An 18,052-nucleotide genomic window follows, 5' to 3' on the forward strand; every position below is an offset into this window, starting at 1 on the left:
GGTCACAAACTTTGGGTCTTGAGTTTTAATCTATACATACAGTTAGTATTTTGTGATTGGAACACTAGACCATTTGTATTTATTTAAGCCATTTATACATAGAGAAGTTTGGTGATTGCTATAATTTTGTTAATATTTTCCTATTTGGTTTAGATAGTGTTTGTTATTTTATTTCTCTCTATTCATACCGGGGTTTTGCTGGTTGTATAAGTTGTATGTGATTGAATCTTTCCTATCCTTCTTAATTATTATTTTCATGAAATCCACTCTTTCCTGTCTTCTCATGACTGACTCTTTCTTTATCCTCTGTAGGTTCCTTTAAGAAACTTCCAGCAAAGCTGAGTAAGATCACAAATTGCTCTAGTTTGTCCTTATCTATAAACATCTTTATCTTTCCATTTATTTTAAACATTACCCTTATTGAATACAGTAACTTTGATTGTTTAAGTTCTCTCAAGTCATCAAACTTCAAATATGTCATATTAAAACTGTTCTTTTTTTAAACATCTTTTTTTTAGAACCCTCCCTGGTGCAGACCGTTGCAGGCCCTGTGCCTGCTGCCACAGTCCCTCTGAGTTCATGTGTTTGCCATACTTTATTGTGTGTATAAAGGCCTTGACTCCCTTGTGTCTTCTGTTTACTCTGGCTCTTCCGTTCTTCCTGCTTCCTGTTCTACAGAATTCTCTGAGCCCTGCAGGTAAGGATTTGATGGAGACATTCCTTTTAGGGCCGAAGGTCTCTCAGTCTGCATAATTGTGTGAGTGTGGGTCTCTGTCTTTGTTCCCATCTGCTGCAGGAGGAAGCTTCTCTGATGATGGCCAAGTAAGGAGTATAACAGAATGTCACTAGGAGTCATTTTATTTCTATGTTCTCTTAGTGGAACAGTAGTATTTGATTCCCCACCCCCACCCCTGAATCACTATCTGTGCTTTCTATTGTCAGTTTCTTAGCCATCCAAGCAGTGTTGGGAACGTGTTCCATCTTAGTCGGACACTGGTTAGTTACGCCAACAGCTTTGTACCACTTAATCATAATTCAGATTGGTTGATTCCATAGAATGTTTGTTTTTGTTAAACATATAAACGTATATATGCTCCCAATACTTAGCAATCTTTTTGTCTTGCAGAGATATTCCTAAAACTATTTTCTTATTTTTTGTAACCTTTTAGATTGGGATAAGTTCTTGGAATTGACCTGATTTTACATCTAACTATTTCCAGAAATAGTTTTCTCCATATTTCTTGATGTGATCATCCAGCTTTCACTGTGTAATCTTTCGTGAAAATGAACTTCATCCATAAGAGGGCTGCTTTCACTGAAGATAGGATTTTCTTTCTTTAGAAGATTAGTCAAAATAATTGTCTAGCAATAGGACAGATTTAGTGTGTGCTGTGTGCATGCGTGTGTATCTCTGTGTGTGTGTGTGTGCGTGCGCGTGTGTGTCTGTGTGTAATGATCCTGTGTATGTGTGAGTATACATGCAAATATGTTTGCATCCACGTGGAGGCTTGAGTGCTGTTTCTTCAGAGATGACCATATTGGTGGTTTGGGGACAGGATCTCTTACTGGGACTCATCAATTCAGTTAGGTGAAGAGGCCACCTGCGCCTGCCTCTTCAGTGCTAGCATTACAGGCACATACACAGTATTCAGTTTTTTGTTGTTTTTTTAATATGGGTTCTTAGGATTGAACTCACGACTCCATACAGATAGAGCAAACACTTTATTCATTAGTATGTCTCTCCAGCTCAGAATTTATTTTTTATTTTTTTATTAAATGTAAATGTAAAACTTTATTTTTAGAAATAAAAATCTATTCAGGGTTCTGAATCATTTTATTTTTAGAAAATGAGGAAAATAGAAGTGAATAGTGAAGGATAGATCTGGTTCAAGATGTTACCTGTTCCCCTTCCCTAGAGCAGAGGGTGATTGTCATGGCTTGTGGCATATTGATGCTCTTGACGATTTATTTTTCATTTTGTTATAGAATAATTATATTTTCTGCTGGTTCTGAGGTATTCCCAATTATTTTGTTATTTTTTTAAAGTAAATGTGCTATTTTTTGTTTTACTAATTATATTACATCGCACAACACATACATCACTGCTGCCTGAACACGTACATCACTGCTGCCTGACTGCCTTAAGAGCAACACTTATTTGCCTTTATTTCATTCATGCCTCAGAGAGACCACAGAAGACAGAGGTAGGGCTCAATCCACTTATTAAATGAACAAGCTAAACTATGAAATGGAAATTTAAACTAAGTTTAATTTATAGTCAATTGTTAACTCTAAGCTTTCTTAGATTATTTATCTTTTTATTAATCATATTGACTATTTTAACCCTAGTTTGAATATAAAAAACTTACTTCTCCATTGTTAAAATTGGCTAATGTGTATGACTACATATGGTGCATTTGAGTTTTCTTAGCATTAATAATTTTGTAACTCAGTTATGATCCTAAGAAATTTCTTTAAGAACTCAGCATGAATTTTTAAGATCTGCAAGAATTTATGCATTACCATGTCTCTGTAAAGTTCAGATTTAGTTTCATGAAGTCACTTAAGTCTCTGTAAGGTGTAATATATCGGTAACTAAAAGATAGAAAAAGGGAGGGAGGAAGAGAGAGGGGGGAAAGGAGAGATAGAGAGAGAAAGGAGCTTTGACAACCAGACTGCATATGTTCCCTTGGTTTAAAAAAAAATCTCTTTATAAAATGAATATATTTTGCAAAGCAACATCTTAATATTTTAAGAATTTTGCTTTATTCTCTGTAAAGTAAGTCTTACCTTTGAAGTAAGTTCTAACATAGGAATAAACACAAGCATGTCTGTTATGTGACAGCTTATGTGCACTCACATACAAGTAACATGTACACTCATGCACAAACACCCTCCCCTTGAGGCTTTTCTCTGAATAACCAGTTTAATGCTGTCTTCACAGGATGTACCAAGGGCGTGACAAGCTGGACGCTACCTCAGTTACAGAGCTTGATTATAGGTGGCGGGACATACCCAGCCTTTAGAGTGAGTCTGGCTACACGTTCTCTTATTAGACAACCAATTAAAATAAGTTGTTTGAGCTCATCCTTCAGCAATCACAACTTCCATAAATAATTAGGCAGGAAAGATTATAAAAGAGTTTATTTGAAAGAAAATGTGCCCAAGATAGATTTGTGTATATTTCTTTCCAAGAGTGGGTTACATTTTCAAACCTTTCTCTGTCAAAGGAATTTGATTTTAATTTTACTTCATGAAGAGCAAAAGGTTTTCATTGTGATGCCTTTAACTTCCCTTATCTCTAAGTATAAGGAGATAGCTCTTAGAGAGAAGCTGTGACACACAGGTGCCCATGCACAACCAAGCTTTAGCTACAGTGGGTGCCAATAAAAACTTGGACCATTTGTGATCAAGTCATATACATTGTTGTCACATTAGATTATTTTTTCTTTTTTCTTTTGGTTTTATGAGACAGGGGGTTTCTCTGTATAGCCCTGGCTGTCCTGGAACTCACTATGTAGACCAGGTTGGCCTCGAACTCAGAAATCCGCCTTGCCTCTGCCTCCTGAGTGCTGGGGTTAAAGGTGTGTGCCACCATGCCTGGCTTCGCATTAGATTTTAATTGATTCTATCTAATTTGTATTTTTTGGTGATTGTTTGTGTGTGTGTGTGTGTCAGAGAAAGACAGAGAGATAGAGAGACACAAAGATACACAGAGAGAATGTGTGTGTATGTGTATGTGAGAGAGACACACAGAGACACGCAAGGAGATACAGAGAGAATATGAATCTGAGATCCTTCTGACTCCAGATTTATTGATATTAATCTGTTTAATTTTTGTCTTTGCAAACAAGCTCTTTACTTCTTCTTCATCATTAACTTTTAATTTTTTACTTAAATTTTGCTATTGTGCGTCGTGTTACTCTAAAAAATAATGCCAACAATAGGAAGTTGGTAGTAGGGATTTCTTTCCAACAAATCCTGTGGTTGCAAATATAGCTGAAGAGGCTGTGAGGATTCATCACCTCAGCTTCTCCATGGAGGAGATATGTCCTTTCTATGTAGATAAAATATTTAAAATGAAAATTCACCATTAAAACTATTTGTAAGTCTGTTTCTTAGTTTCACTTGAAAACAAATGTTAGATACTTGGGATGGCTACAGTTCTAACACTATTTGTTCTGTGGCCTCACATATTTAACGTTAGAACTACCTGACATTATTTTCTGTAAATTACTGACTTAACGTATCTGACTTCTCACTACTACACCTGACCACCCATGTAATAAACTTCTTCCTGTTACTAGCCTTACATATTTCTTTTCTTACTTAGCCATGTTCATGTTTTTTTTTTTCCTCAAGAAAGTAAAAATTTGTACCGACAAAGAAATACTAAACAGTTAAACCATATTTATGTAATGGGAGGTTCAGAAGGGACATTTCCAGTTTCCTTTGCAGTTGAAATGTGAAGCCATGGCATCTGAGTCAGTCACACTCGGATACAGACCTCACGGCACGTTTTTTTCCTCGGTTGCACTAGATTCCCGTCTGCTGTCTGATCCAGTTGCGGTAGGCTGTCACTCGAGTATACACGCCTGGCTTATTTGGGAGGCCACACTGATATCCCCAGCTCACAACGCCCACAACAAACCAAAGCCGCCTTGAGTCTTCTTGTACAAGTGGGCCACCTGAATCACCCTGAAGAGAACAAAACAAATGATTTATTTAAATGCAAAAGCAAACTTGAAATCGTCTATTTCTATGGCAGTCGAGAAAGTCCAAGCTAATATATCTGCATATGTCTTCTTGAAACATGCCAAGCCATGAAAAAAAAAAAAAAAAAAAAAAAGACGGAAACCCTTCAAGTATACAAGTAAGGTTGACTAAAGTGCTCGTGAGTGAGTCTTCCTTCAGTTAGTTCCTTGCTGCTTCTTAGTCTTCTCAGGCCTCCCCTCCCGGAAGGCTTCTGTGACTTCCTCTTTTCTTTGTGCTTCTGGCTTCGGGCCCAATTGGATTCCTCCTGTGATTGCATGTGGTGTGGCGTCTATATCGCTGCTTCTAAAAAGTCGTGCTTATTCCCCTTGGACAGATCTCCTTGTGTTAGCACTCCTTGTACTAATTTTGATACTTGGCCAGTGTCTGTGTTAGCAGCCCTGTAGTAAATTCCATGAGGGACGGAAGCATCCTTGTTCTGAACACTGCCTGAAACCTCGGTTTCTAGCATCTAGAAGATGCTAAGGAAATTGCTTTTGAATGAAGGAGTCTCTACATATGTCACTTACCAACCTTTCTTTACCACCTGGTATGAGACCCGATGTACAGTAAATCACCCACCTCTATTCTTTTTGTGAATAACTGAAAAGAAATTTTTATGACAGTAAGTAGAGCCTTTCTTATGAGTTATTTACCAGCCAATAGCAATAACTGCCTAGAAACATTTATACATGTAATCATTCAATTAGAGAGGTACCTTTAGAGGATACGGTACTATGGGTTAATTCTGTGAATTCCGGAGCTAGGTAGCCTGAGCGCGAGTCCTCTACCTATCAGGTATGTGAACTCCAGGGAACTCTCTAACAAATCTGCGCTGAAATACTTTTATTAATAAATGGCATTTAAAAAATGTGTTTAAGTAAACTTAACACACAAAGCACTTTGGGCAGAGTTTGGTGTATAGTCAGTACTAATAAAACCCAGCTATTATTACCAAATGTGTGTATAGAAAAGTTAGCCATTCATCTGATGGTTCATAGTAGTTAGGTTTTCCATACCTATTTAATTAAAGGTTTAGATGGAGAGAAAGGTCAGTACGAGAATCACCAACTCGCTTGGCAAGTGCTGCATGGGGCGGCTGGTGCCTCATTCCTTTGGATGAGACATACACAGTGCATAAAATCCTCAGTGTGTCATTGTTATGTTTTATGCTATTTTTTTTTTTTTTTTACTATAGTGGCAAAGCTTTCTGTATTGTATCTTATCCAATATGGAGCAGCAAATGGTAATTCTGAGGGCCACATAACGTCGGGTTAGTTTCTCGGCCTAGTGTGTGACCTTTGAACCTGCGTTCTTTTTCTTCTCAACCTGATGAATCAGGGAATATCTGGTTGTATTGACACACAGAATGTTACCCAGACGTGAGAGTAGATATATCTTTGAAAGAATGTATGAAATTTATCTTGTAAACATTTATGTAAAGTATTATTCACTTATTATATCTTTCTTTTTAATTTTGAGGCATAAGTTCTGTGTGTTTAGAGTACAGTCAGTGAGGCCCGGGGTGGATCAGGGAAAATTTCACGGTAGTGACATCATGAACCTGCCTGAAATGAAAGGGCAGACTATGTATATGAAGAAGCCGATATGGAGGGCTTGCAAGACTAAGACTGAAAAGAACATTTTAGTTTGTTGTCTCCTCAAGATGTTGTAACCAATCTTTTCAGTAGATGTGAAGTCGGCAGCCTGGGTTACTATCTAACCGATGGGATCTTTAGAAACCTTTCATGATACTTGAAAATTGTTTGTATGGAAGGTGGGAACCTCTCACATAAAGGGAACAAAAATCCCAGTAGATAAATAATAGTCTCTTGATAATCGATACCCAAATCTCTACTTTTCATTGTTTGAAATTGTTAAAAATGTATCATTTGGGGAAACCACTTCTGGTTCGGGTTCTAGTACTCTGTACATACTGCCACTTTTTCAAAAGTATGCAGGCTAAATTTAAAGCTAAAAGCACTGAATGGGGAGAATAAGCTTTATGCTGCATACAGTTCATCAAGAAGAATAGTGGTGGATTCCTGAAGAAACTAGAATATTCATAATGATGTTTAATTTTTGAACTATTTGCTCTTATGACTCCATTGCTTTCATTTCGGATAAAGGAATAGAATCTGTTAAGTGTCATTGATTTAATTAAACTTTTACTATTAAATTTTATACTCATTACTCTAAGGAGATAATTGTACATTTACTATTTGATTTTTGGACATTTAATTTAAAAATTAACAGGCTAGAAAAAGCTCATTGCTTTTCCATTTCTTTCTTTTTCTTTCCTGTTCTCCTTCCTCTTCCTTTTCTCTCTCCTCCCTCCTCCTCCCTCCCATTCCTTCCTCTTCCCACTCCTTCCCCCCTCCCCTATCTCTTTTCTCTCTTTTCCTTTTCTACTTATTATACAATTTAGGATATCTTGGAATTCAATTAATTAAAATATTGTATACATCTTTTTGTTGTTTTTTGTTTTCCTGAGACAGGGTTTCTCTGTATAGCCCTGACTGTCCTGGAACTCACTCTGTAGACCAGGCTGGCCTCGAACTCAAAAATCTGCCTGCCTCTGCCTCCCAAGTGCTGGGATTAAAGGCGTGTGCCACCACACCTGGAACTCACTCTGTAGACCAGGCTGGCCTAGAAATTTTGAAACATACAATACTTTATTATTAATTGTATCTACCATGTTACATTATATTGGTTTGACTATCCATAGTAATTAACAATTAGTATTTTTGTGCTAAATAAAATTTAAAATAGAATTTTATCTCTAAAATTAAGGGCATACATTTTTTCTTTTTTTTGAGGAGAAGAATTGTATGTTGTAAATGTTGTTATCTTTTCTCCTGTCACAGGGTGATGTGTTTGACAATGCTTATAAACTTCTCAATGCTGACAGAGATAATGTTGTTACCTGGCATGCATCCACGGCCCCTGAACGCACTCCAGCACACAGCATTCCTGGCAAGACACTTCCACCATAACCAGCTGGCGTATTGCATTCCTCTGAACTTATTATTCTGACCTCTCCTTGCCTTAGATTTGTGACTGCGTTGCCTATTTAGTATAAAAAAACAGAAAGGAACCAGACCTCAGAAAATATGACTCAATGACTCTATGCCAAATTTGAGTATGAACATGAATATCCTAAACATTATATATTTTGAAGAATGGCACCAGAAGATGCACGGAAGAGTAAATCTGAGCAAGACTGTTGTAGGCGAGAAGGGAGATGAGATTTTCTTTTCTTTTTGAGTTTGTGATATATTTTCCTTTATTCTCTTAGAGTTAATAAATTATTAGGTGTGGTGACACATGACTGTAATCCCAATATGTAGGAGGTAAATATAGAATCACGAGGAGGTCAAGGTCAGCTTTAGTTATATAGTAAATTTGAGGCCAACCTGGGCTACCAATGAGAATCTGTCACAAAAAGACAAACACCGAAGTGTTGGTGTTTGTTAGTTTGGCCTAGCAAACACAGAAGTGGATGCTCACAGTCAGCTATTGGATGGATCACAGGGCCCCCAATGGAGGAGCTAGAGAAAGTACCCAAGGAGCTAAAGGGATCTGCAACCCTATAGGTGGAACAATATGAACTAACCAGTACTCCCCGGAGCTCGTGTCTCTAGCTGCAGTATCAGAAGATGGCCTAGTCGGCCATCAGTGGAAAGCAGTGGGAGTGGGTGGGGGGGAGTGGGTGGGGAAGGGTGTGGGGGACTTTTGGGATAGCATTGGAAATGTAAATGAAATAAATACCTAATAAAAAATGAAAGTTGAAAAACAAAGAAACCAAATAAACAAACAAATCTAACCCAACAACAACAATTTTAACTTATGTTAAAATCGACTTACCCTATTTAAACTGTTCACATATGGATTTTGGATTAGAAAACTACATATCAGTGAACGTTTTGGAACAAAAGAGAAATCAGTCAGATTTTAAAGTTAAAGAATGAATCTATGCTATCAGTGCTCCCTGAGCACTGTCACAATTTTCCATGATTGGTATGAGCTTGACCTATTATTTTAAGTTACTTGGTTCAAAGGAAGAGAATGAAATATTTTACGAGACAATTAAGACTTTTTTTTTTAAATGTCTTACCATGGTTGCAATAGTCCAAGGAAACTGCTAATGTTTCTTTTCCATTTTCCACTTAATAGAGTGATTTTTTTTCTTGACCATAATTCTTCCTTTAAATTGTGTTTATTTTAATTCCAATTTTATTTATCCAATGAATGAACATGATCAATTTATATCTATACATGGAGTTCTTGCTGTGGCTGCAGGACTCATTTTATACCAGAATAACTTAAAGGCCATACCTTAAGGGTTATTAAAACTCCAGGTCATAATCTTAAGTCTCCTTTTCTTCACAGAAAGTATAGACTTTCTGTATTAATAAGGGACTGATTGAAGGGGTTCTAGCCAGCCTAAGCGCTGACACACATGGCTCTGGCAGGCTTTGCCCTCTCTACAATCTCTCCCCCACCCCCGGCCCTTGTTAAAAACCATTAGATTATGTTTGTAAACCACCAAGTTACGTTTTCTTTTTCAGCAACTTCCTCCTCCTGAGGGTGACTACCAAGGTTCACTATCAAAGTATTGGAGCCCAACAATCAAAAACTCCCTTTTGCCCAATCTAAATTAACCAATGAATCCCAAGATGTGGTTTTTCTCCTTTTACCTTTATGAACTGCCATTTGCCTACAGGACACTTCTGTCTCCTCTCTATCCAGAGGCAGTTCTTTGTCCCTCTCCTCCCTCTCCCTTGTACTTTTCCCCCTCACATGTCCCCTCCCCCTTCTCTCTTTTCCTTTATCTCCTCCTCTTTGTTCCTCTGGGACAGATAAATCTCCTTTGTGCTTGGGCTTGAGTTCCAGGTCCCAACACTTTCTTCATTCCTTCCTTCCACATTTCCCTGTTATGATATTAGAATTCTTTATGGTTTCTAAGGGTTGCTGGTTGTACATTGCTGAGGCAGCAGTTGTAGCTAGAGCAGGTCTGGCCAGGATGTAGATGGTTCTGTACAAGAGGCTATCCTCAGGCTGTTTCCTCATCTGAGAACTGACAAGGCTGGATTTAGTGGTATAAGCCTGTATCCCTATTATTTAAGATGGATTATTAATTTGAGGCCATTCTGGTCTACACAGTGGATTCCAAGCTAGCCGGGATTAAAATGAGATCCTATGTTAACAAAACAGAACAAAACACAACAAAATAAATACATTTACATAGAAACAAATAACAGAGGATCTGTTGTTAAACTGTTTCATTTCCCAGAACTACTTACCTCCATATGTGAGAGATCCCCATCCTGTAACATATGCGACAGAACCAGGGATGATATTTTGGGTTGCTGCTGGGAGACATACCCTATGGATATTTCTGGAAAAGGCGACAGATCTGTCAAGTTGTACAACTGCGATGTCATTGTCACGAGTTACGGAGCTGTACCCGTCGTGGGCAAAAATAGCCCTTACTCTCACTCTCAGCCTAGGACTTACTGTGGAAACCCCAAAGGTGGCTGTCCAATATTGAGGATTAGGATAGCTAACAGCAACATAAAATAAAGCAAAAAGATGAAAACATGCTATTAAATAGGGAATTCAACATCACTTCACATAGCTGTACTTTGGGTCATATTTGAATAATATTAGTTCTTTGAGAATTTAATATACTGTGTTTTATATTTACCACCAACATCCCATGAATGTTTGCCTGAACTGTAATCCCACAATTGTATTGAATTCTTTACTAGCAGTCTAGCAATTTTATTCTAAATATACAGGAAAAAAAGATTTTCAAAAACACATTTTCAACTAATAATTTGCTTGACCTTTTTTTCTTTCCCAGTGAGTGTATTCTAACATGTTAATGACAACTAGTAAAGGGGAATGTTATTGTTTCTTCTCCTTCCTTGATATTCCTGTCCATGTAACAAAGGATTCTGAAGTAATTATCTTTTCTATTTTAACTTGTTTGCTTTGATTGTTGTTGTTGTTTTGAGAAGAAAGATATATTCAAATAGTAGTATATATGTAAATGCATATGTATATATAGTGTGTATGTGCATGCAAATATAGACATATTTATAGAGAGATAATTTTCTAACATACAAATGTAGGAAATTAGTATTGTAACTTGGGACTATAGAGTGTTTTAGGTACACCCTAAACAGACACATGTAAGGTTAAAAAGTAGAAAAGTTTTAGTAAATCAAAATTAAGTACAATACATACAAGTTTATCTGGTAAATTTGAAACCACAAGAAAGTATTGATAATGCTTATTATTTGAATTTTGAGATAGTCTCACATAGCCCAGTTTTGCTTAGAACTTGTTAGACGGCTGAGGGTTATCTTGAACTCCAGATCCTTTTGTCTCTGCATCCCAACTGCATACGTTATACCACCTTGACTCCCAGGTAATGCCTACAAGCTTTGAAGCCTAACTGTAATGTCTACACAAATAGTAATCAGAGGAGGAAGTCATTGTAGAATGGCATGGAATATTAATAGAAAATTCATGGAAAGTGAGGCCTACACACTTCTTAAATATAAGAGATGTTCAAACACACTGGCTAACAAGTAAAAGAAATTACACCAATGAACACCTCATATATATTAATAAGAATGACAAAAACTAAGCATAAGCCCATTACCAAATGACAGTTAGGAGGAAGTTGGTTCTCTTGCATTACTAATTCAACTAAACATTTAGAAAGCTTTATACTATATTTATCAAGTTGCATATCTACTTCTGAGTACATATCAAAAAAAGTCTAAAGATTTATAGAAAGATAGTATTCCTTTGCGTGTATGTACTTGTGTATGTTGGGGCATGTGTTCTTTTTGACAGTGGGAAATTACTGCAACCTAGTAAGATGAAATAAATATGATGGCTGTGTATAATGGACTCCTGTGGGAAATTACTGCAACCTAGTAATATGAAATAAATATGATGGCTGTGTATAATGGACTCTTGTGCAGAAGCAGTTTAAACAGATGGGAATTCCCATGATTAGGTGAAAACCATAAAGAACAATACAAAACATATACCTACTGCTGTCATCATAAATTAAAAGCATTTATACCTAAAATAACTCTATAGTTTTAATAGGTATGTGAATATTTAGAACTATTTCAAATATATTAGGCCCAGTAGGGCTATTGAGTAGAACTGTGGCAGTTGGAAGTAGGATCCAAGACAGGGAGATGCCTGAGCAGCCTTCTATCCCAGGGGAACTTTCATTCTCCCACCACCTCTCCACCCATCAGACCTGTGGTTCCTAAGCCATATAGGTTAGCTTCCCTTCCTGCACCCACCTTTCCTACTCACTGAGTCCTATGTGGCACCCCAAGCTGTCCTGAGCAATCTGCTATCCCAGGGGAACTTTAATTCTCCCCTAACCTCTCTGCTTGCCTTCATCAGTCATGGGGATCCTGAACCATACAGAGATGCTGATCCAAAACACACAATACATACCCATTATGGGCCTACTGTACCAGGACCATGGAGGGTAACCTTCCACCAATATCTACTATAATAGAAACAGAGACTATGAAAGCCAGAAGATCCTGGACAGATGTTATGAAGACCCTAAGAGAACACAAATGCCAGCCCAGGCTATTATTCATGGGAAAACTCTCAATTATCATAAATGGAGAAACAAAAGTATTCCATGATAAAACCAAATTCACACAATATCTTTCCATGAATTCAGCCTTTCAAAGGCTAATAAAGGGAAAACACCAACACAAGGACAGAAACTACACCCTAGAAAAAGCAAGAAAGTAATTCTTCAACAAATCTAAAAGAAAACAGCTGCAAGAACAGAATCCCAACTTTAACAACCAAAATAACAGGAAGCAACAATTAGTTTTCTTTAATATCTCTCAACATCAGTGGACTCAATTCTCCAATAAAAAGACATAGAATAGTAGTCTGGCTACAAAAAGAGGACCCAACGTTTTGTTGCTTCCAGGAAACCCACCTCAGGGAAAAGGACAGACACTACCTCAGAGTAAAAGGCTGCAAAACAATTTTCCAAGCAAATGGTCTGAAGAAACAAGCTGGAGTAGCCATTCTAATATCGAATAAAATTGACTTCCTACCCAATGTTATCAAGAAGACAAGGAGGGGCACTTCATACTCATCAAAGGTAAAACCTACCAAGATGAACTCTCAATTCTGAATATCTATGCTCCAAATACAAGGGCGGCCACATTCATTAAAGAAACTTTAGTAAAGCTCAAAGCATACATTGCACCTCACACAATAATAGTGGGAGACTTCAATACCCCACTCTCACCAATGGACAGATCCTGGAAATAGAAACTAAACAGAGACACATGGACACTAACACAAGTTATGAAACAAATGGATTTAATATATATCTACAGAACATTTTATCCTAAAAGAAAAGGATATACCTTCTTCTCAGCTGACATGGTACCTCCTCCAAAATTGACCATATAATTGGTCACAAAACAGGCCTCAACAGATACAAAAATATTGAAATTATCCCATGCATCCTATCTGATCACCACGGACTAAGGCTGATCTTCAATAATAACATAAATAATAGAAAGTCAACATTCACATGGAAACTGAACAATACTCTACTCAATGATTCCTTGGTCAAGGATGAAATAAAGAAAGAAATTAAAGACTTTTTAGAGTTTAATGAAAATGAAGCCACATCATACCCAAACTTATGGGACACAATGAAGGCAGTCCTAAGAGGAAAACTCATAGCTCTAAGTGCCTCCAAAAAGAAACAAAAGAGAGCATACACTAGCAGCCTGAGAGCACACCTAGAAGCTCTAGAACTAAAGGAAGCAAATTCACCCAAGAGGACTAGACTGCAGGAAATAATCAAACTCAGGGCTGAAATCAACCAAGTGGAAACAAAAAGAACTATTCAAAGAATCAACCAAAGGAGGAGCTGGTTCTTTGAGAAAATCAACAAGATAGATAAACCTTTAGCCAGACTAACTAGAGGGCACAGGGACAGTATCCTAATTAACAAAAGCAAAAATGAAAAAGGGAAACATAACAACAGAACCCGAGGAAATCCAATACATCATCAGATCCTACTACAAAACGCTATACTCAACAAAACTAGAAAACCTGGATGAAATGGACAACTTCCTAGACAGATACCAGGTACCAAAGTTAAATCAGGATCAGATTAATGATCTAAACAGTCCCATTTCCACTAAAGAAATAGAAGCAGTCATCAATAGTCTCTGAACCAAAAAAAGCCCAGGAACAGTTGGGTTTAGTGCACAGTTCTATTATACTTTTAAAGAAGACCTAATTCCAACTCTTCTCAAACTATTTCACAAGACAGAAACAGAAGTTACTCTACACAATTCATTCTATGAAGCCACAATTACTCTGATTCCTAAATCACACAAAGATCCAACAAAGAAAGAGTACTTCAGACCAATATCCCTTATGAATATCGATGCAAAAATATTCAATAAAATCCTCACAAACCGAATCCAAGAGCACATCAAAATTATCATCCATCATGACCAAGTAGGCTTCATCCCAGGGAAGCAGGGATGGTTTAATATATGGAAATCCATCAACGTAATCCACTATATAAACAAACTCAAAGACAAAAACCACATGATCATCTCGTTAGATGCGGAAAAAGCATTTGACAAGATCCAACACCCATTCATGATAAAAGTATTAGAAAGATCAGGAATTCAAGGCCTATACCTAAACATAATAAAAGCAATATACAGTGAACATCAAACTAAATGGAGAGAAACTCGGAGCAATCCCACTAAAATCAGGGACTAGACAAGGCTGCCCACTTTCTCCCTACCTATTCAGTATAGTACTTGAAGTTCTAGCCAGAGCAATTCGAAATCAAAAGGAGATCAAGGAGATACAAAAGATATGGGCACAGGGGAAAAATTCCTAAACAGAGCAGCAATGGCTTGTGCTGTAAGATCAAGAATTGACAAGTGGGACCTCATAAAATTGCAAAGCTTCTATAAGGCAAAAGACACTGTCAATAAGACAAAAAGGCTACCAACAGTCAAAATATCATTATTTCTAGATGATATGATAGTGTATATAAGTGACCCCAAAAATTCCACTAGAGAACTCCTAAAGTCAATAAATATCTTCAGTGTAGTAGCTAGATATAAAATTAACTTAAACAAACCAATGGCCTTTCTCTACAAAAAGGATAAATGGACTGAGAAAGAAATTAGTGAACCAACATCCTTCAAAATAGTCACAAATAATATAAAATACCTTGGTGTGACTCTATGTAAAGAAGTGAAAGGTTTGTATGATAAGAACTTAAAGTCTCTGAAGAAAGAAATTGAAGAAGTTCTCAGAAGATGTAAAAATCTCCCATGCTCATGGATTGGCAGGATTAACATAGTAAAAATGGCTTTCCTGCAATCTACAGATTCAATGCAATCCCCATCAAAATTCCAACTCATTCTTCACTGAAAGAAAGGGCAATTTGCAAATTCATCTGGAATAATAAAAAACCTAGGATAGCAAAAACTATTCTCAACAATAAAAGAACCTCTAGTGAAATCACCAGGCCTGATATTAAGCTGTACACAATTGTGGTAAAAACTGCATAGTACTGATTCAGTGACAGACAGGTAGATCAATGGAATAGAATTGAAGCCCCAGAAATGAATCCACACACCTATGGTCATTTGATCTTTGACAAGGGAGCTAAAACCATCCAGTGGGAAAAAACCCAGCATTTTCAACAAATGGTGCTGGCACAACTGGTGGTTATCATGTAGAAGAATTCGAATTAATCCATTCTTATCTCCTTGTACAAAGCTCAAGTCTAAGTGGATCAAAGACCTCCACATAAAACCAGAGACACTGAAATTAATAGAGGAGAAGTTGGGGAAAAGCCTCAAAGATATGGGCACAGGGGAAAAATTCCTAAACAGAACAACAATGGCTTGTGCTGTAAGATCACGAATTGACAAATGGGACCTCATAAAATTGCAAAGCTTCTGTAAGGCAAAAGACACTGTCAATAAGACAAAAAGGCTACCAACAGATTGGGAAAGGATTTTTACCAATCCTATATCTGATAAGGGACTAATATCCAATATATACAAAGAGCTCAAGAAGCTGGAATCCAGAAATTCAAATAACCCCATTTAAAAATGTGGTACAAGCCAGGTGTGGTGGCGCACGCCTTTAATCCCAGCACTCAGGAGGCAGAGGCAGGCAGATTTCTGAGTTCAAGGCCAGCCTGGTCTACACAGAGTGTTCCACGACAGCCTGGGCTATACAGAGAAACCCTGTGTCAAACAAAAAAACAAAAACAAAAACAAAAAAATAAAATAAAAATAAAAATGGGGTACAGAACTAAACAAAGAATTCTCAACTGAGGAATACTGAGTGGCTGAGAAGCACATGAAAAAAATGTTCAACATCCTTAATCATCAGGGAAATGCAAATCAAAACAACCTTGGGATTCTACCAGTCAGAATGACTAAAATCAAAAATTCAGGTTACAGCAGATGCTGTAACCTGAAAGAGGAACACTCCTCCATTGCTAGTGGGATTGCAAGCTTGTACAGCCACTCTGGAAATCAGTCTGGTGGTTCCTCAGAAAATTGGACATAGTACTACCGGAGGATCTCGCAATACCTCTTCTGGGCATATATCCAGAAGATGTTCCAAATGGTAATAAGAACACATGCTCTACTATGTTCATAGCAGCCTTATTTATAATAGCCAGAAGCTGAAAAGATCCCAGATGTCCCTCAACTGAAGAATGGATACAGAAAATTTGGTACATTTACACAATGGAGTACTACTCAGCTATTAAAAACAATGAATTTATGAAATTCTGGAGAAATGGATGTATCTGGAGGATATCATCCTTAGTGAGGTAACCCAATCACAAAAGAAGTCATTAGATATGCACTCACTGATAATTGGATATTAGCCCAGAAACATAGAACACCCAAGATACAATTTGGAAAATAGAAGAAAATCAAGAAGAGGGAAGAACAACGGGTGGATACTTCATTCCTCTTTAGAATAGGGAACAAAATACCCATGAAAGGAGTTACAGAGACAAAGTTTGGAGCTAAGACGAAAGGATGGACTATCCAGAGACTACCCCACCTGGGGATCCATCCCATAATCAGCCACCAAACCCAGACACTATTGCATATGCCAGCAAGATTTTGATGAAGGGACCCTGGTATAGCTATCTCGTATGAGGCTATGCCAGTGCCTTGCAAATACAGAAGTGGATGCTCACAGTCATCTATAAGTTGGAACACAGGGCCCCCAATGGAGAACCTAGAGAAAGTACCCAAGGAGCTGAAGGCATCTGCAACCCTATAGGTGGAACAACAATATGAACTAACCAGTACCCCCAGAGCTCGTGTCTCTAGCTGCATATGTAGCAGATGATGGACTAGTCGGCCATCACTGGGAAGAGAGGCCCCTTGATATTGCAAACTTTATATGCCTCAGTACAGGGGAACACAGGGCCAAGAAGTGGGAGTGGATGGGTAGGGGAGCAGGGTGGGAGGAGGGTATAGGGAATTCGGGATAGCATTTGAAATGTATATAAAGAAAATATCTAATTAAAAATAAAGAAAAAAAAGAGAAAGAGATGCCTACATACAAGAAGCCTATAGAACACCAATAAGATTGGATCAGAAAAGAAAATCTTCCTGTCACATAATAATCAAAACACAAAATCTACAGAGCAAAGAAAGAATGTTGAAAGTGGCAAGGGAAAAAGGCCAGGAAACATACAAAGGCAGACCTATCAGAATTACCTTCAACCTTTCAACCGAGACTAAAAGATAGAAGGGCCTGTGCAGATATCTTCCCACCTCTAAAAAAAATCCACAGATGCCAACCTAGACTACTATACTCAGCAAAACTCTCAATCACTATTGATGGAGAAAACAAAATATTTCAAGATAAATCCAAACAATAGCTATTCACAAATCCAGCCATACAGAAAATAATAGAAGGAAAATGTCAACCAAAGGAAGATAAGCACACCCAAGAAAACACTGAAAATAATTAAGCCCATACCAACAAAAACAAGGGAAACACACTGGTGTGTGCGTGCACATGTATACACACACACACACACACACACACACACACACACACACATCACCAACATCAAAATAATAGGAATTAATGATCACTTGTCATTACTATCTCTCAACATTACTGGACTCAGTTCCCCAATAAAAAGACACAGGCTAACATAATGAATCCAAAACCAGGATCC

General features: G+C 37.5%; 1 protein-coding gene across 1 annotated transcript in view; it reads right to left on the reverse strand.

Moving 5' to 3' along the window:
• Window positions 1-1,753: 1,753 nt before the first annotated feature.
• The window catches only part of LOC110295227 (transmembrane protease serine 11D), a 64,503-nt gene continuing 48,204 nt past the window's right edge, over window positions 1,754-18,052 (reverse strand). Inside the window, exons 8-10 of the mRNA XM_021163708.2 lie at window positions 10,059-10,318; window positions 7,679-7,821; window positions 1,754-4,698 (exon numbers count right to left, since the gene is read on the reverse strand). Of these exons, the coding sequence (XP_021019367.1) occupies window positions 4,537-4,698; window positions 7,679-7,821; window positions 10,059-10,318 (565 nt within the window). The 3' untranslated portion in view covers window positions 1,754-4,536. The remainder of the gene's footprint in view (window positions 4,699-7,678; window positions 7,822-10,058; window positions 10,319-18,052) is intronic.

This window comes from Mus caroli, unplaced genomic scaffold, assembly GCF_978045245.1.
Source record: "Mus caroli unplaced genomic scaffold, Mus_caroli_1 scaffold_4, whole genome shotgun sequence".
Lineage (NCBI taxonomy): Eukaryota > Metazoa > Chordata > Mammalia > Rodentia > Muridae > Mus > Mus caroli.